This window comes from Anomalospiza imberbis, chromosome 14, assembly GCF_031753505.1.
Source record: "Anomalospiza imberbis isolate Cuckoo-Finch-1a 21T00152 chromosome 14, ASM3175350v1, whole genome shotgun sequence".
Lineage (NCBI taxonomy): Eukaryota > Metazoa > Chordata > Aves > Passeriformes > Viduidae > Anomalospiza > Anomalospiza imberbis.
The window spans coordinates 18,093,643-18,113,932 of record NC_089694.1 but is presented as its reverse complement, the minus strand read 5'-3'; the positions used below and the strand labels follow the sequence as shown (position 1 = coordinate 18,113,932).

Below are 20,290 nucleotides of genomic sequence, written 5' to 3'. Positions count from 1 at the left end.
AAGAAGTACCAATTAGCAGCAGGAGAAAAGGCAGTCAGTGATGTGCTGTGTAATTACTGTGCCCCAGGTCTCATCTGGAGGGCAGTGAGTCCAACAGGGACTGGTGCACTGCTTCCAGCAGTCTGACTGGAGTTCTGCTGGGTCAACTTATTTACACGGCAGTCTTCACCCCAGCAGCCAGGCAAACACAGACAATTCATTATTTCCTTCTCACTGGTATTAATATTGTGTTTGAATGTGTTCATCTCTTGGAACAAAGCTTGTGAGGGTCAGTGCTTTGTTTTGGGAAGGAAAGAGGAGAGGAGGAAGATGAGAAATAAAAGAATGAAGATCCAGATTACTTTCAGCACTGATAAATCAGAATTTAGGCCAGCCCACAGGAAATAAGCTGTTCTAAACAATCATTCCCTCTGGAAGCTCTACAAGCTCTTAACTTTCTGTGCTAGTGAAAGATTATCTGACAAAAATTCAATCTCTATATTCAAGTGAAAAAAAAATGTTCAGAAACTCACCCTGGCCTATTGTCTCACAAAGAAAACCAAACCCAAACATGTTCATAAACAGCTGAAAGAAAGCAGCACAGTTCTAATTGTTACTAAGAAAAATAAACAGAGCAGAAGCCCCCTCCATCTCGATAACAGCAATTGGAATATTACCAAGAAAGCAAAGTTCTGTTGAGCTACACATATTTGCAAAGAAGATTTAAATTTGCACTTTTATGCTAAGCAGGAACAAGGAAAACTGTAGGGGATCCTATGGGGTTTTTCCTCCCTGCAATTTCATGTTCCTGCTACCTATAAAGATATAGCAATCCAACATTTCCCAGCATGAAAACATAGGCGTTGCTCTAAGAGCAAAGGAATATTCAATACAATTGTGAAAATAATGAATTAAAAATGAATAGATGCTGTTGTGTCTGGTATCCCTGTCTTATCTTTTGGCATGTGTCACGTTTCCTCTGGTCCACCACAATTTCAGCAGCCACACAGCACCTGGCTCAACCATCTGTGACCTCTCTGCCACTCCAGGCTGCAGGACAGCCCCCAGCTGGTTTTCCCTGGCTGGGAGGGTGAATGGGCAAACAGGAACCCTCTCCTTAGGAGATGAACATAAATCCTAACCTGACTCCCAGAAACTGAGCTGTGCTAATTCACAGAAATGCCACGAGGTGGCAAGTTAGGATTGCATTAAACCCTTGTACTCTCACAACCAACGGCAGCGAGGGAAAAAATCAAGCTGCAATCGCTGGGATAGGAAAGGTGCATTCATAGGAACCATTCATGCAATCTAATGTTCCTATCAAAACGAAAAAGAGTTTTGAATAATAAGAATAATTATTTGAATAATAAGAATAATTTTGGAATTATTTCCTTTCTCTGTCTTTAAACTTAGCAGGATCCTCTCACACACTTCTCCATGGAAAGGGCTGTCATGCCTTGGAACGGGCTTCCAGGAAGGTGGTGAAGTCTCCATCCCTGGAAGTGTTCAAAAACCGTGTGGATATGATTTTTGGATATGGTTTTTGTGGCAGCTGAGGACATGGTTTAGTGATGAGCATGGAGACAGTGCTGATGGTTGGTGATCCTAGAGGTCTTTTCCAACCTTAATGATTCTGTAATTCTGTTTTCCTCAGTAGTTTCTGTTTTGTTTTAAATAATAGCAAAAAATAAAGAACCTCATATCACAGTTTTAAAATATGTAATTACAAAATATAAATATGACCGTTCACTTTCAGTGAAATGGACCCAAAACTACACGATTCAACTGCAAGTAAATGTTTTCTTCTTGGCGACCAAGCCAGGGTAGCTGTGGGAATACGTGCCAGGAAATGTTCAGTATCTGCACGCACACATTTGTACCTGAGGGTACGGAGGATCTCCACCCTACACCACAATCGCTCAAGTGCCAGAAATCCCACGACCTCCGTGGTACTCTGCATTTTGCACACAGAGGGGATGTTTGTGCCTTTAACTGATGAAGGGAACCACAGGAGCGCTCCCAGCTCCTCGCTGGGAGCAGGACAGCTCCTTAGTGCTACTCCACCACCAGGAGCCCATGATTTACTGTTAAACGTGAATACGTCCCATTAACAGCGCAGCGTCACCTGGAAATTGTCTTCCTGAGAAAACAGAAGAGAACAAAACTGCTCTTCCAGGCTCTATTCCCTTTGTTCTGCCATGAAGATACGTCGCTTGGGATTTTTCCTCTTTTCCAGACAACTGATGCTCTGGTGCAGGTGACCTTTGGGCCCGAGGAGTGACCCATGTCTCCTCCCTATCCCAGTCTCCCCCAATCCCCATCTCTTCCCCATCCCACTCTCCCCCCTATTCCAGTCTCCCCCCATTTCCACTTTCCCCCAGTCCCAGTCTCTCCCTGGTCCCAGTCTCCCTCCATTCCCAGTCTCCCCTTATCCCAGTCTCTCGTCATTCCCAGTCTCCCTTAATCCCAGTATCCCCCCTTTTCCCAGTATCCTCCCTATCCCAGTCTCCCCCCATTCCCACTCTCCCCATTCCCAGTTTGTTTCCCCATTCCCAGTTTGTTCCCCCATTCCCAGTTCCCCCATTCCCAGTTTGTTCCCCCATTCCCAGTTTGCTCCCCCATTCCCAGTTCCCCCATTCCCAGTTTGTTCTCCCATTCCCAGTTTGTTCCCCCATTCCCAGTTCCCCCATTCCCAGTTTGTTCCCCCATTCCCAGTTTGTTCCCCCATTCCCAGTTCCCCCATTCCCAGTTCCCCCATTCCCAGTTTGTTCCCCCATTCCCAGTTCCCCCATTCCCAGTTCCCCCATTCCCAGTTTGTTCCCCCATTCCCAGTTCCCCCATTCCCAGTTCCCCCATTCCCAGTTTGTTCCCCCATTCCCAGTTTCCCCATTCCCAGTTCCCCCATTCCCAGTTCCCCCATTCCCAGTTTGTTCCCCCATTCCCAGTTTGTTCCCCCATTCCCAGTTTGTTCCCCCATTCCCAGTTAGTTCCCCCATTCCCAGTTAGTTCCCCCATTCCCAGTTCCCCCATTCCCAGTTCCCCCATTCCCAGTTTGTTCCCCCATTCCCAGTTTGTTCCCCCATTCCCAGTTCCCCCATTCCCAGTTTGTTCCCCCATTCCCAGTTTGTTCCCCCATTCCCAGTTTGTTCCCCCATTCCCAGTTCCCCCATTTCCAGTTTGTTTCCCCGTTCCCAGTTTGTTTCCCAGTTCCCCCATTCCCAGTTTGTTCCCCCATTCCCAGTTTGTTCCCCCATTCCCAGTTAGTTCCCCCATTCCCAGTTTGTTCCCCCATTCCCAGTTCCCCCATTCCCAGTTTGTTTCCCCGTTCCCAGTTTGTTTCCCAGTTCCCCCATTCCCAGTTCCCCCATTCCCAGTTTGTTCCCCCATTCCCAGTTTGTTCCCCCATTCCCAGTTCCCCCATTCCCAGTTAGTTCCCCCATTCCCAGTTTGTTCCCCCATTCCCAGTTTGTTCCCCCATTCCCAGTTCCCCCATTCCCAGTTTGTTTCCCCATTCCCAGTTTGTTTCCCAGTTCCCCCATTCCCAGTTTGTTCCCCCATTCCCAGTTCCCCCATTCCCAGTTTGTTCCCCCATTCCCAGTTTGTTCCCCCATTCCCAGTTCCCCCATTCCCAGTTAGTTCCCCCATTCCCAGTTTGTTCCCCCATTCCCAGTTTGTTCCCCCATTCCCAGTTCCTCCATTCCCAGTTAGTTCCCCCATTCCCAGTTTGTTTCCCCATTCCCAGTTCCCCCATTCCCAGTTTGTTTCCCAGTTCCCCCATTCCCAGTTCCCCCATTCCCAGTTTGTTTCCCAGTTCCCCCATTCCCAGTTTCCCCATTCCCAGTTTGTTATTCCCCGTCTCAGGATCCTCCCTCCCGGCCCGGCAGCGCCCCCTGGCGGCCAGCTGCTCATAGCCCCGCCCCCGCCCCGCCGAGCCCCGCCCACATACCTCCGCCCCCGCCGCCGATTGGCGGGAGCGGCCGAGGGAGGGCCGAGGCCACGCCCCGTGGCCACTGCGGCGCCGGCGGGGGCCGTGCCAAGATGGCGGCCGGGCGGGGGCCAGCCGCGGAGGGCCGGCCCCGGAGCGGCGGGGCCCAGCGTCCCGCGCGCCTCGCCCTCGCCTTCTCAGCCCCGGCGGAGGCGGGCAGCTCCGGCATCCTCCGCCTCGCCGGGATGCAGCTGCGCGACGCCCCCAGCAGCGACAGCGCGGCAGCAGGTGAAGGGGCCCCGGCAGTGATGGGGCCGTGCGGCCGCCGCGGGCCCGGCTGCGGGGGCCGTGAGGGGAGGCAGCGGAGGCGGTGAGCCCCTGTGGTGGCAGGGGAGGGCTGCGGGGGTGACTCGGGAGCGGCAGCTCCGGGCCCCGCTCCGTGAGGGCAGTGGGGACAGCGGGGGCTCCGCCTTTGGGGGCTCTCCCTGCAGGCAGCGGGACGGGCTCTGGGGCGTCTGGGGGCTCCCCTTCTCCGCGTGTAGGGATGGGCACTGGGAGTTGTGCCCGCAGCAGGGTGTGCAGCGTGAGGGCAGCTCCTGAGCTGGGGGCTCCCCTTCTCCGCGTGTAGGGATGGGCACTGGGAGTTGTGCCCGCAGCAGGGTGTGCAGCGTGAGGGGAGCTCCTGAGCTGGGGGCTCCCCTTCTCCGCGTGTAGGGATGGGCACTGGGAGTTGTGCCCGCAGCAGGGTGTGCAGCGTGAGGGGAGCTCCTGAGCTGGGGGCTCCCCTTCTCCGCGTGTAGGGATGGGCACTGGGAGTTGTGTCCGCAGCAGGGTGTGCAGCGTGAGGGCAGCTCCTGAGCTGGGGGCTCCCCTTCTCCGCGTGTAGGGATGGGCACTGGGAGTTGTGCCCGCAGCAGGGTGTGCAGCGTGAGGGGAGCTCCTGAGCTGGCGCTCGGGGGAATCAGAGCTGAGGTGGGTGATCTCTTGCGGTGAAGCTGTCCCGGGAGGATCAGCGGGATGTGTGATGGTAAAAGTAAACCCTGGACAGCTGCACAAGCAGGGTAAAGTAAAGCCACCCCATACAGATCACTCTGCTAATGGGAAAGCCCAAAGGAGCAAATTTCTTGATAACATGCGCAGAAAGAGCTCTTCACATAACACCAAATCAAATTCTGGGAAAAGGAATCGTTCCTGAGTGCTAGTTATTTAAGTAACTTTTTTTTCAAACCTATTTCCCAACAGATAGATGCTCGTGGAGAAGGGAAACTGCCAGGGACCAGAAGATCACTGTTGAAGCAGAGCACGCTGCAAACATGACGTGCTCTTTCGTGCTTGAAGCTGGATAAATCTCCCTGCCTCGGCAGGTGGAAAGTGAAACCCAGGCCTGGAGCAGTTCTGGTGGTTTCTGTGGTTAATCCCCAGGCGGTGCTCCCCACTCCTCAGAAACACACGGCACTTCTGGGCTTTGCTCTCTTGGTTTTGGTGATCTCAGTAGCACATTTTATTCTAAAGTGTAAAAGAGCCCTGGGACAGCTCAGAATCCTGCTCCATGTTCATTGCTGGCATTTCTTGTCTGCACAGTTTGGTTTTGCTTGATGCCTTGTGCTCAGATGCCATTCCTTACTCCTGCTCTTGCCAAGGACACTCAGTGGGTTGGGGCTGGGCCCTGCTTGGAGCAGAGAAGGATGGGATTGCAGGGAGCTTCCTTCCAAACTGGGAAAACACAAGGACCCTGATGAGACAGGCACTGAGACTGTGCCCAGTGCTTGGCAGTCTGCCTTTGTCACAGCTCCAGGGGCACAGTCTGCTCCTGCAGCCCCTCCTTCTCTGCCTGTCTCCTGCCCCTAGGTTCTGTATTTTCCAAAAATAAATGGAATTTCACCCTTCAAAAGTTTGCTTCAAAGTGACAGAGGAAAAGCTTAATAAAAAATGCCAAGGTCACATTTTCTTTGCCTCCTAAAATAATATGACAGATCCAATATCTGCATTATTAACTATGAGTGTGAGCTTGTTTTCTTTTTAGGGGTTTTCTGATTTACCTGGGGTCTTGTGCTGCACAAGCACATGGCTGCAGCCACTCCTGAGCCTGTGGGCAGCAGCTCTCTGGGACCAGTGGTTATTTATTGTCTTGGCTAAAGATGCCCTCTCACTGCAGAAATAGCTGTGTGAATGCTCCTCTCTTGGCAAACATTGTATGCTGACAAAAGCCTCAGTGTTTTGCAGAAAAATCCCTTTGCAAAGGACATTTATTGTTCTGTTTTGAACTGGAGCAATCCTCAGGCTGAGCAGAGACAAGCAGGATTTCTCCAACAGCCCCACTGTCCTCACCTGCCATTGGCAGTCCAAGATAAGGCTGCAAAATGTCACTAAAATCTTCCAGAAAGTGATTTAGCAGCAATAATAATTTATGAAAAAGCAAATTTTGATGGAGATGGCATTTCATGCAGCAGATCACTTTGGTTTGCAGGTAAAAGCTAGTGGAACAGAGTGTGTGATCATTTGGTGTTAGGAAAAAACCCTCAAAATAGCATGTTTGGCAAAAGTGGCAAATTAGCTGCAATAACTGAAGTATCAAAGACAGTTACTGATGGGGTAATTTGGGTTATTTAAGTCTGTTCTGGGAAAATGAGGAAGAGGCATAATTAAAATATGCAAAGCCGAAGGGGAATAGAGAATAGATAGTAAGTCATTTCAAATTAGTAATTCATGAGAGGGTGGAAGGGAGAGAAACGGATGAAATTATGCTCTGAAAGGGCCCTGATATTCCATTGTTGCAGAGAGAAAAGCTATTCAGAGCCTGAGCACATCTTCTGTGCACACAGAAATTGGAGAGGAGAAGGATTGAAGGGAGCTGCTCCTGCAGGGTTCCCTCACATCTAAAGGAATATGTTTTTGTAGGGGCATCAGGAGTCTTCCAAGCTCTGTTTTCTGTACATTGACAGCAGAGCTTCAGGAGCTTGACCAGGAGAGTCCTTAGCACCTCGGTGTAGGATTGTGAGAGGCAGAGTCTTTCCCCACAGTGTTCCCTGGTGTGCTGAAAATTAAATCCATCAGGGTGGGTTTACCCTCTAATCAGACAGCAGAGACCATTTCAGCAAGGTGTTTTTATTCCTGAGCATCAAAAGTCCAGTGTAAATCTCCTGAAGGCACTGTTTTGTCTACCAATAGAAAGGAGTTTTGTAATGGAATCAAAGAACCACCAGGAAAACGAGTTTAGCCTTAAATCCTTACTTCCCTGGAAGTTCAGAGTTGATTTCCAGGTGAGTTCCATGCAGAAGCTTTGCATCAGGAGGAAGGATGACATCTCACTGCCTTAAAGGGATATCAGGCTCCAGAAGGAGCAAAAGTGAGCATCCAGCTGCTCAAGAAGCAGCCTGGAACCGTTCCACAGAGTGTGAACCTACAGCTGCTGCCACTGTGATGTCAGGGGCCCCTTGGGGTATCGCTGAAAGGTTGGCAAGTCCCCGCAGTGCCAACAGGACACTGCCGTTCCTGCAATCCAGACCTCCTCAGAGCCTCCTCCTGCTGGCATTCCAGCAGGATCCTTCTCCTCCAGGAGTTCTCAGTGGGCTGCCTGCAAACCAGCCAGGGTTTTATCTGGCTTTTGGGCTATGCTGCTCTGCAAGTTCTAGCGCAGGTCTGCAGAAATGATCTGGCAGATCGCTGCCGCAGCGTGTGATTTTCTGTCTGCCACATCTGCAATGTATTTTTATCCAGAAAAACCCTGGCTGGTGACAGCTCATCTGGGGAGTAAGTAGGGTTTTTCCCTAGGTGCAGCATATCTGGCTTTGGGATCACCGTGTTCTTTCTGCTCTTCCTTAGGAACTGAGCTGATTTTGGATCAGAAATGCCAGTGAGATGCCACTGGTTTGGTAGAGCTCCTGTCAACAGCTTCTGCTAAAAGGGGTGTCTCAATGGGGACAGCATTTGGAGTGTGGGGAGCCCCGTGGGATTCCATTCCCCACGCACAGCAGTCTGGGGAGTCTGTAATTCCCTCACTTTGCTGCTTCAGCCAACTTCCAAAGACTGGAAGAGCTTGTCAGAAGTGCTTCTAAAAATTGTGAAATTATCTTCAGAACGGAGGGAAAACATCTTTTTTTCCCATAATTAAAGGATTTGACTAACAACCTGTGCTAAAATAGAGATGACCCTCATGAGGAAATGTTACTTCCCAACAGTGTGTGCTCCTGAAGCCAGGAGCTGTTCCTGTGCAGCGTCAGAATAGAATTCACTCTGCTAAGGGGATTTTGGGAAAGCTTTTCTAGGGAAGTATTTTGAGCAAGCTAAAAAGAATCAACATATGCAATTTAATAATAGGGGAAAAAAAGGAAAACTTCTTTAGCTCTTGGGCAGAGCAGAATCATTGACTATTAAAGAGCAAATTACATTTTCTTGACTGAGTTTCTATTTATTTACTGGTGAAACAGCACAAAAATTAGAAAAATGTAGAAAAAAATTCTGGTATTTTGTCCTATTCTGTTGCTCACTGTGGAAAAGAACTGTTGCTCCTAGAGGGATGTTATGAAATAAAAGTGCTCTCTTATTTGGGCTGACTTGTTCCATGGGGGATGCCCTACACGAGGCAGTTTTCTAACAGCATCTGGTTCATCTTCTCTTGCGCACTGCAGATCTGATCGCCCAGTTATCCCGAGGTGGCTACACAGCAGCCCATCCTTTGGTGAGTGGGAAAGGAACCTTTGACGTTCCTAGAGTTTAAGAACTGTGGAGCAAGCTGTGAGTGAGCTTTGCCTGCTCCAACAGTGTGCCAGCCTGAAAAAATGTCCATGTCTGGTTTTGCAGCAGCAGCAGTGGGATCCCTGGCTGTTTCCTCAATTTCTGTTCAAAGTTTTTAAACAAATGAAAGTTACAGGGAGAAGATTGTGGGTTTAGCCATGGTGGAATATCTAATTCACAGCAATTTTCAATACTGTATAATTGCCTCATTTTAATTTAGTTTTAACAACTTAGAATTCCCTTTCTATCAAGTTCATGATTTATCTTCTGAATTTATCTTCATGATTTATCAGCTGGATATATAGCTGAGCATAAATAAGGTTAAAATTGGTAATGTAACTCACTGGAGCCATTGAAAGAAAGTTTTAAATAACAATCCACACTTATAAATGTTGGGTTGCAATAGCAATCCTAGAGAGGGGCATGACATTGACATTAATATTGGCCAAATTTATTAGGGTTAATATTAAACATTTTAAATAGAGCACCAGTGAGATGTGAAGTATAGAATGGTGCCTTTGGTTTGCTTCAGTTCTCTAAGTGGCCTTTGTGACAGCTTTAAAGCAGTTGGGAAACAGCAGATTTGGGGCAATTTGATGTAATGCTCTGCCCCTGCAGAGCAGCAGCTGGGGCTGTTTCAACCCCGCCATAATTTATAGATATTTAAATTGTACTGTGACAAATGCAACAGAGAACTGAGGCTCTAGGGCCACGTGCATGTCTAGATCAGTTTCTGATGTCAAAGCAGCTGAAAGCTGTGTGTAACTATCAAACCTCCCAAGTGGCAGAAGGGAGATTCTCACTCCTGTTACTGTCTGTCCTCAGGCCACAACACTGCCACCAGGACCTCAGCTGGCTCCTTCCCTTCCTGGACAAGAGGATAATGAGAAGGAGGGGGACAAGGAACCTGCAGCTGTTGCCTCAGCAGAAGCAGTAAGTGCCAGCTTTGGTTACCATTGGTGCAATTCAGAGTTTCTGGTCAGACAGCAGCTGCCATTCACAGCTGGAGGTGCTGAGGGCTGGAGTCCTGCCAGGACATTGTGCTTCACCCCAGCCACTGGCACCTGGAGAATTGGTTTTGAAGTTCCCTTTTAGTCAGCAGTTTCTCTTGCAGGATACAGGAGAAACTGTTTCCTGGATGTACCTGTCCCTCTGCACAGATTATTTGAGAAAATCCATGAAAACTGAACATGAAACTGGCCATGAACTTGTTTTGTTTTCGTTCATTCAGTTTGTGACGTGGACAGCAAAAAACAGATTAAGAGCACTAGATGTGGCTGACAGGCTTCTTCCCAAGGGTTTGCATTTGGAATACAAGCTCAGGAGATCCCTGCAAGCTCCCTTCCTGACATTCATTTCTCATCACAGATTCACACGAGCTCTCTGCTGGGAGCTGAAGAAGCAGAGGATGAGGCGTTTCTCGTGTCTGACACCCTCAGCAGAAGCACGGGCGCTCTGGACAAACCCAGGGCCTGGCTGCAGAAGAAGTGCCAGGTGACAGAGGAAGTGCTGGAGCAGCTGAGTATGTGTGGTGTGCCTCGTGTCTGATGTGTGTGTCCCGACTTCAGCTGCACCAAAGGGACAGAGGAAGCAGGAATTCTCTCTGGGCACTCCTGAGGGCAGCTCAGACTGGGTTCAGTTTCTCTGTGCTTCCATCTGTGCTGAAGGCAAAAGCAGGGATGGTTTCTGATTCAGCAGAAGGTGCTTTGACCTACTGAATGAGCTACTGAGCTCCTGAGTGCTGATGGCCAAATCAAGCAGGATATTTGGGTTCCTAAATTCTCTTTAGTCCCCTGAGAAAAAGTACTTCATAGCAATCTATTAGATTGGAGACAAGCAGTGTGGTCCTTCAAATGGCACAGGCAAGGTTATCATCAGAATTTAGCCTGGCAACCCATGATGAGGGTCCTGGATCCTATAGCCCCATCATTACTGATTATAACATGAGATGCTATTCTTTAAAATCATAAAGACAATCTGTTGGCAAACTGCTGAAAGTTGGGAAGGTCCCCTTCTCTCCTGGAAACACTTTGCACTGTTTCTTAAAAATTAATCCCAGAACCCAAAGTGTATTTAATCTTCACAAATATTAAACCTTTTGTTGAATCACACAAAGGGTTTATTCCCAGGAAAATAAAGGCTGCATTGTTTTAATGCTCCTAAATGTTTGTAGAAAACAAAATCTTGCTTTGGTACCTGGTCTTTCCTGATTTCTGTCTCCTCTGGATATTTCTCCTGGTGCTTTGTTTCCTGTCAAGGTAACTCTTCAAAGCACTGTAGAAAATCAGAAAATCTGCAGAGCCATCTGTGCTTTGGAGCTGCCTCTGTTGCTGTTGTTGCCCACAGAGGGCTCACAGCCAGACAGTGGGGCTGCATTTTCAATCTGCTGGAGGGTGGTGTCTGTTTGAAGTGAGCATCCTGCATTTCATTTCTTTCAGGGGGCATTGTGAATGAGGGGAACCCTAAGACCAAATACACTGAATTTGTTCACATTGGCCAAGGGTAAGTCCAATCCCAGTTACTCCTGCAAAGCCACGGGCTGGGCATTTTGCTGCTGTAATAGCAAGTGTGAATCCAGGCAAGCTCCAAACATGATGTGGGTTTAGATCCTCCCATCTCAGTACAGGTCAGAATTAATAATTTTGGTCAAAAGATGTTGTCAAAGAAAACTCAACACTGGCAGTGCCTCGCCTGCAACAAGGATCAGGACCTGAAAAATCTCCCAGCCCTCAAACCATTTTGCCTTACCACCCCACAGCTGTCAGATAAAATTTCTCAATAACATTTATTTCAAATATTTTGCTTAAAAAATACTCGGTAATTCAGAATATAACCATGTAGTTTAGCAATTGAAACCAGAGGTGAAATAATAAGCTCTGACACTGTCATACAAAATCCCACCCTGTGTAGTCTGCAGCATACATTCCCTGGAAACAAATACACACACAGACACAAAAGGAAGGAAAAAACCCAACATAACAAGGCAAAATGGAAAAAAAATTACATATTTCTCAGTTTTTGTAGGCACACACTCCCCCTGCTCTTAGGTTTTGAAGATCTGTGCTCCAGCTCTTTTTCTTCAGTTTTCTTCTCAGTTTTCCCTTGGACACCCTGCATGACAGAGGGCTGCTGTGCTGCTGTTTGAAGAATAGATGAACCAAGGTGTTTTAAAACACTTCATGCAGCAGAGGTCTCCTGTCTGGGCTGGCTTTCACTCCCAGCACCTGAATTGCTTCTCCTTTCTTCACTGCTCTTTTTTTTCCAGGGGTTTCGGGACTGTTTACAAAGCCATGGACCCAGCCACAGGAGATGTGGTGAGTGTCAGCACCCCCAGCACATTGTGCAGCTCTTCAGGGCTTTCCCCTCTGCTGTGAGCTCTGCTGGGGCTTTGGGTGGCCAGTAGAGCTGTCCTGGGCAGGCTGTTCCTCAAGCACAGAGCACTGGCAGCCTGCAGACTTTGTTCCTACTCAGTTCCAGAAAGAATGCAAGAGGAGCAGTGGTATCTTTCAGAGAAGGACATAATTAAGGCTTAAAATACCAGAGAATGTGTTATTTCTTTAGAAACCCAGAAAATAATTGCAAATCTGAACTGTGGAGTTCAGATTGCTCATGGAGTAGCAAAATCAAAGATCAAGAAGTGACAAACATTGTGGGATTGTAATTTTTTTTTTGTGTGCGTAACTGCTATGATCTTTTAGGGTGGGATTTTTTCCATCATGTACTCATGTGTTTGCTTTTTTATGCAACCAAGACCAGGAGCAGTTGCTGAAATAATGGCCAAACCCCACAGAATTGCTGAAGGATTCCCAGCTGTTTTGATTTATTTTCACAGTCACAAAATCCTGCTTGTAAAACCTGTGTGAATAATAACAGAGGTGATAAACTGAGGCCATCAGGGAAGAATGTGGGTGCGGGGTGTTGTCAGAGATCTGTGGGTGATAGTTTAGGGAAATTTTTTGCAGAGTTTAGAAGGCAAAATGTCTCTGGCAAGTGTCCTGTAAGTGGCACCAAAGCAAGTGGAGAAATCAGCTGTTGTCCTGTCACTTCCTGAGCCCTGAAGTCTGATCACACAGTCACAGGGCAGTTGGCACAGCCCAGCCCCATCATTCCAAAAACACTCTCTCCTTGGTCATTGTGCTCTCCTGTAGCAGAGCTTCTGGAGTCCATAGTCTCCAATTTCATTTCAGGTGGCCCTAAAGAAGATGCCTCTCTGCAAACGGAGCAGAAAGGAACTCGTTGTCAACGAGATTCAGGTCATGAAGGAAAACAGGCATCCCAATATTGTCAATTATATAGACAGGTGAGTGGTTCTGGTGTTAGCATGGGAATGTTAACAGCAAGACAAAGGTTAAAAATCCCCTTTGGGCACTGGCAGAACATGGCGTTCTTTCTTAATTCTCTGTTCATCTCCAGTGGATGGGAGGAGATGGCCTTGGGTCTCCATTAATCTTTTCTGGTGTTCGTAGTTGGAAACCTCTTTTCAAAAACCTGGATGTGCCCTGTCTTACTAAAACAACAGCCTGTCAGTTCATTACCTCTGTGTTGTTTTGGGGGTTTAGTTTTTTTAGGTTGATCATATTTTCTATGCCTTAATGATAAGTGCTGATAAACCATCATAGAAATTATCTCCCTTGGGCTGTTCCCACCATTTTCCATTGCTGTGGGAGCCAGGAACACTAAATTCTCATTTGCAGAACCACATAATTTGCCAGCTTTTACACAGTTTTTCCTGTTTCTGACTGTATTTTATGCAGTGTTTTCCAAATGGTTGGCCAACATCTGTCCTCAGTGGTGCAGAGCCTCCTCCCACGGGTAACTCGAGAGTTGTGTTGCCTGGTTCCTGGAGTGATTGGTGGAAGTGATACATTAAGATAATGACTCGGTTGATGGCAAGTGTCCTGGTTCCAGATTGATCTCTGCTGTTACTAAACTGCATTATTCTTGTTTGCCATCTAAGGCATCTCCTTTTTCATGGATTTGCCTTTCTCATTTAGACTGCACAGGTTCCAAATTCTCTGTAGCCTACAAGGAATGTCTCTCCATTTCATTCTGCCTCCATTTACAAGTGATCTGGAAACTTGTTTTCAGATCCCTGAACTGAAACTCCCCTGCAGTCTTTTCCACAAGGTAATTTAGCTGTGCACATTCACCTCCATGCCTTTGTTTTCTTCTCTCAGCTACCTGGTGAATGAAGACCTGTGGCTCGTGATGGAATATGTGGATGGAGGCACTTTAACCAGCGTTCTTGTCCGAGTCTTTATGGAGGAAAGAATGATAGCTGCTATCAGCAGGGAGGTGAGGCACCCTGCTTGTGCTTCCAATGGCTTGGAGAGGGTGGGACAGGAGTGACTTTGTGTTCAGAGCTTTGTTTCAGTGCTGCTGTTATGAAATGTAAAATAAAAGGGTGTTTTGGTTTGAAAAGACAGGTGTCTATTAAGGAAGGCAGGAGCTTCTCTTGAAATGGAAAATGTAAACCCCCTCTCTCTGAATTATTATAATTTTGAAATTAAGAGGCTCTCTGGTAAAGATATGGGAATAGGAATAACAGTTCTTTACAAGGAAAATTAAAAATACAAACGCAATAGTACACTGCCAACAGAACCACAGGCAGTGGAGAACAGGCAAAGTCTTGGACAAGATGGAGTCACTCACAAAGACACATTTTGTAAGAAATGGACTTAAAGAAACCCCAAGAAGCCGTGCCACAAAATCACAAAGTGTACCTAGATCCACACCTCTATTCCCTATGGCTCTTCTCCCTTAACAGAATTTCCTTTTGTCAGATTTGACTAGGAAAAAATTCCATTTTTGTGAGGTGTTGTGAACTGTTTTTACTACTTGTAATAACCATCCCGGGTCTGAGTATTCTTGTAATGCAATGCCATGCAGCAGAGAACCTGTCCACTTTACACCTTTGCTCTCAATATTTGTTACTCATTGTTTTCTCATCTAAATGTACATTTGCAAGATGTGTATCAACCTAAGACAAAGGGCATCTAAGTGGGCCTCCTACCAATACAACTGTATTTCTTATACTCTGTTATACACTTTTGTCATAGTCTCTTTTTTAATTTATTTAACATTCTAAACTTTGCCTCATTAAACTGGAGCATGTCTGCACTGCATTCTTGGCCCATAAAAGCAAACATGCTCATGGCAGAATTTTAAACTAAGGGCAAATTAAAATAGAGCCTCATTTCTCACAGCTCTCAGCTTAAAAGGAGAGCGTTGCACCCCAAATGGTGTTTGCTTCTGAAAAATGACTAATGTGCTACTCCCAACTCTGCTGTTGAGGCCAACAGAAAACCTCTGTCATGCAGCCTCCCACACAAGTGATCCACTTCGTAATGGAGGGAGAGATGTTTTCCTTTTTGACAAACCTTCCTTTGTCACCTGGATGGAGAGAGCAGAACCATTGCAGCCATTCTGCCTGGGTTAGGAATGGACAGTCTATGTCAAAAATTGGTCTTTCACCTAGAAATTCAGTCTTTTAGAGCCATTTCCTTTTCTTGAGTGATGAAATTATGTTAATTAACTTTTACTCTCATGGGTTTTGTCTCAGTGCCTCAAAGCCCTGGATTTCCTTCATTCAAAGAATGTGATCCATAGAGATGTCAAAAGTGACAATATTCTTCTTGGGATGGACGGAACTGTGAAACTGAGTAGGTATTCTTGGTCAGGCACAGCATCCCCGTGTTCTCAGACATAGAGTCTTGTGCTTGGTGTCATGGTTCAAGCTGGTTTGGACAGTATTTTTGTTTTCCTCCTCAGCTGATTTTGGACTGTGTGCTCAGCTGACCCCGGAGCGGAGCACACAGTGCACAGTGCTTGGCTCTCCTTACTGGGTAGCACCAGAAATCCTGAAAAGAAAGGAATATGACACCCAAGTGGACATCTGGGCCCTTGGGATCGTGGCCATTGAAATGCTGGAGGGGGAACCTCTGTACTTTAAAGAAAACCCTGTCCAGGTAAGGTGCAAGCACTGTCATTTACCACTGTCTTGCCTATCAGTGCCATGTTTTGTCTCCCATGAACCAAAATCCCACTCAAATCAGCCTGAAATAGTTCTACCAAGGCCCACTTCTAGAAATGTCCCTGCAGAACATCTCATCAGAGGAGAAGTGACCTGTGCCAGTGCAAAAATGTGCCTTTTTGGCCTCCAGCACTGCTTGAGTTCCTCCTGCTGTGTTTGATCTCTCCCTCAGCTGGAGCTGGGAATGACAGCAGTGAGTTTCTTCAATTGGGAAATTATTATGAAAAGTATTACAAGTGTATCTGCAGGCCCAGAAGTCTTTTCAAATTCTGACCAGTGCCTTTCAGGGAGGGTCACTGGTTCTGGTGATGCCATAATTATGTATTACCCAAAAATTTTTCTAAAAGTATGTTTTAGCAGAGCTACTTGTAGTAAACATATTTTGAAGTTTTCAGTTTTAGATCCTAATTCTTTAAAATTAATTGATGAGTTCTCATACGAAACAATGAAGGAATAGTGGAGGAATGTATAAGAGGATAAAATCTCATTACTGTTACCTGAAACCAGGTTAAATGCTGCACAGTTAATTCCTGAGGAAGACAACAGTTCTGGAGATTTCAGTCTTCCTCTCTTTTTGAAAAAGTTCCCTGACTTTTCTTGGAAGACCACTTTTGGATTGCTTTTGCCTTGTATAAGACAGCAAACACAAATGAAGAGAATTATTTCCGGATCCCAAAATATTCTGAGCTGTGAGGGATGACCAAGTCCAGCTCCTGAGTGAATGGCCCATCTGGGGATTGATGTTACCTGTGCCATGCTCTGACCAGCTGAGCTACACCCAGGGTCATTATCATCACTGCTCTGGAGGCTGACAGTTCCCTGCCTCCTTACCCTCAAATGCTGAGAAGCTCCCTTGTGTTGCTATTGGACACTAAATGAGTATACAGAAGTTTGGTAAGTTCAAAAGAGAAAAAGAGCCAATTTTATTTCTGACTACACAATATATAGAATTCCAAAAGTGACAGTGGAGTGGAGGATGAAATTGCTACTTCTCCAACCACACTGGTCAAACCAACAGTCTATCAATTCTCTCCTCCCACAAAGAAGAATGCAAAACAAATATTATTTACATGAACAGTGCTTGATAACTCCAGTAGAAATAGGTAAACATCAGAAGGCATAAAAAAACTTTTAAAATAACTTAAAACTTTCAAAAGAACTATAAAGGAAACTTAACACTTTTAAAACTCAGGGCACCACCCTTGAGTCCCTTGAGAAGCACCAGGAGCTCTCAGAAAGCCAGGAGGGGCCTGCAGTGGAGCTGTCAGCCCAGGGATGGTCAGTGGCTGTCCCGTGCTTCCTGTGTCCCCAGGCTCAGCGCCTGATCGCCCAGAACAGGTACCCCCCTCTGAAGATGCCCAGCAAGATATCAGTTCTGTTCCACGCCTTCCTGCGCTCCTGCCTGGACACCGACCCCAGCGTCCGCTGGACGGCCAGGGAGCTGCTGCAGGTAAAGGTCCAGAGGCTGCAGGGGGAAGTCCCCTTACCAGGTGCCCTCCTCTCCTGTTAATCCCCGGTCTGGGTGCTTTGCAAAGTAGAATCATAGAAGAATTTGGCCTGGAAGGGACCTTTGAAGTCCGTCTGGTCCAACCTCTCTGCCGTGAGTGGGGACATCTTCAACTTGATCAGGTTGCTCAGAGCTCTGTCCGACCTGACTTTGGATGTTTTCAGGGATGGGGCATCCAACACCCCTCTGGGCAACCTGTGCCAGTGTTTCACCACCCCTAGCACAAACAATTTCTTCCTTAGACCTGAATCTCTCCTCTATTGTCCTTTGTCCCTTTACAACAGGCCCTACTAAAAATGGGTCCCCTTGAAGTTTGAAAGGCTACAATAAGGTCTCCCTGGGGCCTTCTCTTCTCCAGGCTGAACAATCCCAGTTGTCTTGGCCTTTTCTCAGAGGAAGAGTGTTCCATCTACCCTCTAACCATTTCTGTGTTGTATTTTGGGAGTGAATTCAGTTTTAGCTGGTTGCAAGAGAACTGCAGTAGAATGGTGCCAGGTACAGAGGCCCAAAATAATTATAATTACATGTATAGATAGTGTGTTGGTGGAAAAGGAACCCAGTCCCAGCCCAGCAGTCTGGGAGATTTGGCTGTTCTTGTCTTGGTGCTGAAAACCTGCACGTCAGTGTTCTCCAGAACAGTACAGGCCTAAATCCTCATGGGACCAACATTTCTTGGAAGTGCTGGAGTTCTCTGTGGAACAGCTTGCACTCATCTTTTCTGACAACTAAAGCAGCCCCTACCTTTAGAAAAAAGGAACCTAAGTGAGTCCTTTGAGTTTCCTGAAATGAAAAAAGCCCTGAGGCAGCAAGTGGCATTCCCAGAGTGCTGGTAAGGCCAAAATCCCAGCAAGCTGAAGACACCTTGATAAATTGATTAATGGGATTACTGGGCCATGTTTGCCTCTGACAGCAAGGTCATGAATATTAAGACTGAGGTGGAGATGGTCCCCTCAGTCCTATTTATGTGTATTTCTGGTAAGCAGAGGAATCATGCTTCCTCTTGTGAGAAACTGGGTTTGGAAAGTAACAGTTCCTTTCTTTCTTTGTTTTCCCTTTGGGCAGCATCCATTTTTACAAACAGCTGTGAGTCTCTCTGTCCTGCCTGACATCATCCTTATAGCCAGGAAAATCTGTCAGGCCACGGAAGCACTTCAAGCCAGCAGTGCCAACCTAGAGGAAAAGAAGGAATAAAATTTTCACTCCTTTGGGAGATTTGCTCCCTTCTCACCCAACGGTTACATTCATTTCTGAATTATTGGCTACATTCACTTCTGAATTATTGGTTACATTCACTTCTGAATTATTGGTTGCTTTTTAAAGATGGAAAGTCACAATTATGGGGGTTTTGGTAGGGTTTGGAAATGGGGAAGGGTCTCCTTCATACATCAGCTCCAGACCACGCTGCCTCTGGAATGCCCATGGGCTGGGTTTTGCCCACTTGTGGCACTTCTGGATGAGGAAGAAAGTGCAATTGCATTTCCAGACAAAAACGGGTGAAGAATGGGGCAGCCAAAACATCCTGTTGGATACACACAGTCATCTGGGACTGTGGGGTGTTTGGAAAATTCCCTGTCCTCCCTCCACCTGGCAGAACATGTGGACACAAAAAAATATATAATATATAGAGATTACAGAGAAAGATATGTATATAACATAGATTGCTAAATGGGGGGTGTGCAAATGTACATAGACACATAATATACTGGATAATTATTCTATGTATAAATATTTATAGAATATATATTATTATTATTATAGTGCGATATGTAGAATGTTTTAATATAATTATAATTATATGTATAGATAGTGTGTTACAGAGCTGTGGACATACCTTTACCTTGTACCTTATGTTGTCCCCTATTTACACCCCATCCCATAACTCTCCTGCATTGTAGTTCCTTATATAATGCTCCTTATATATATATAAATGTGTATCTGTATCTACATATATATATATATGGGGTGAGTATATGTAGTGTATGTATACACAGTGTGCGTATATATAATATATAATACTTTTATATATTAGAAATATAAAACATTTTAATATATAAATATAAAAAATTCATATATAAAAATATATAATATTTTTAGCTACACTCAGAGGCGCTTCTGTAACTGTTACAAAACGTACAGAGGCTATAAGAGCGTGTAGAGGATAACGTGTGGCACCCTCTATAAATTAAAGGCCGTTTTTACCCGGGCGTGTTGCACCGGCCGCGCTCAGGTGTCGGTACCTGGCCGTGCTCACACCTGTGCGCGTGGACACCGAGCGCCCTCTCGCGGCCGCCGCCGGCGCAGAAATCGCTGAAATGGATTTTTTTTGTAAAATTTTATTTAGCTCACTTCGTATTGAAAAGTTACAAAAGGTTGCAATGAAACATTTTACACCCATTTCCACCTGTTTTCATTTCTGAGGTGGCTCGAGTGTGTACATAAATGCAGCCCTTCTCCCCTCCCAAAAAACCAACCCCAAGATGTTTTCCCACATATTGATATTAATTGTTAAAAAGTTACCAAATATAACTACCAATGTTGGGAGCAGGCAGCAGCACAAGCCCCTGTCAGCCTCCCTTGCCTGGCTTCACCTGGGAAGGCAGAAGCATCTGTAAGCCAGCAGAGCCAGCTGTGTTCCCAGGCTGGATCAGCTCCTCCTGATGGGAAAACCAAATAGTTCCCCAAAGTAATCAATGCAGAGGTCCAGATCCTGCTGAGCCTCCCAGCACTGCCAATCCCTCAGGGCAGCACTGGCCAGCAGTGCCTGTCCCCGTGCCATGGGGACAAACCGGGGGATTGTCTGGAGCTGGCACAATGCTCAAGGCCTGAAAGTCTCATGTCTGTGCTCCCCACCCTCACTTCCCACTTTCCCAGGCTGTCCATGCCCAAAAACTGCCGCTCACACTCCCTGTGTCTCACTGGTGCTGGGGACAACCCAGTACAGAGGCTGGAACAGGGTGGTGGTGCTGGGACTGGGGGCCAGGGCTGTGCGGCTGCAGAGAAAGAGCCAAGGGACTCCCCTGCAGCTTGGGGCTGAGGTGGCTTTGTGCCCTCAGTGGGCTCAGGAGCTTCCTCAGCCAAATCGTGGGGCAGGGAGGCACAAACCTCTGGTGCC

The 20,290-nt window shown here is 46.7% G+C and overlaps 1 protein-coding gene across 3 annotated transcripts; it reads left to right on the top strand.

Annotated features, from left to right (window-relative positions):
- Positions 1-7,398: 7,398 nt before the first annotated feature.
- LOC137482702 (serine/threonine-protein kinase PAK 3-like) lies at positions 7,399-18,406 on the top strand. 3 transcript variants are annotated; one of them, XM_068205221.1, is made up of 12 exons: positions 7,399-7,654; positions 8,533-8,582; positions 9,464-9,571; positions 10,007-10,160; positions 11,077-11,140; positions 11,904-11,952; positions 12,826-12,938; positions 13,816-13,933; positions 15,201-15,300; positions 15,410-15,606; positions 17,010-17,121; positions 18,241-18,406. In XM_068205221.1, exons 1-12 carry the CDS (start codon positions 7,552-7,554, stop codon positions 18,282-18,284), a joined length of 1,212 nt encoding a protein of 403 aa, XP_068061322.1. In that variant the 5' UTR covers positions 7,399-7,551; the 3' UTR covers positions 18,285-18,406. The 3 variants fall into 3 exon arrangements, with proteins under 3 accessions (XP_068061322.1, XP_068061321.1, XP_068061323.1); XM_068205220.1 differs by having other exon boundaries at positions 16,984-17,121; XM_068205222.1 differs by lacking the exon at positions 17,010-17,121.
- The last annotated feature ends 1,884 nt before the right edge of the window (positions 18,407-20,290 follow it).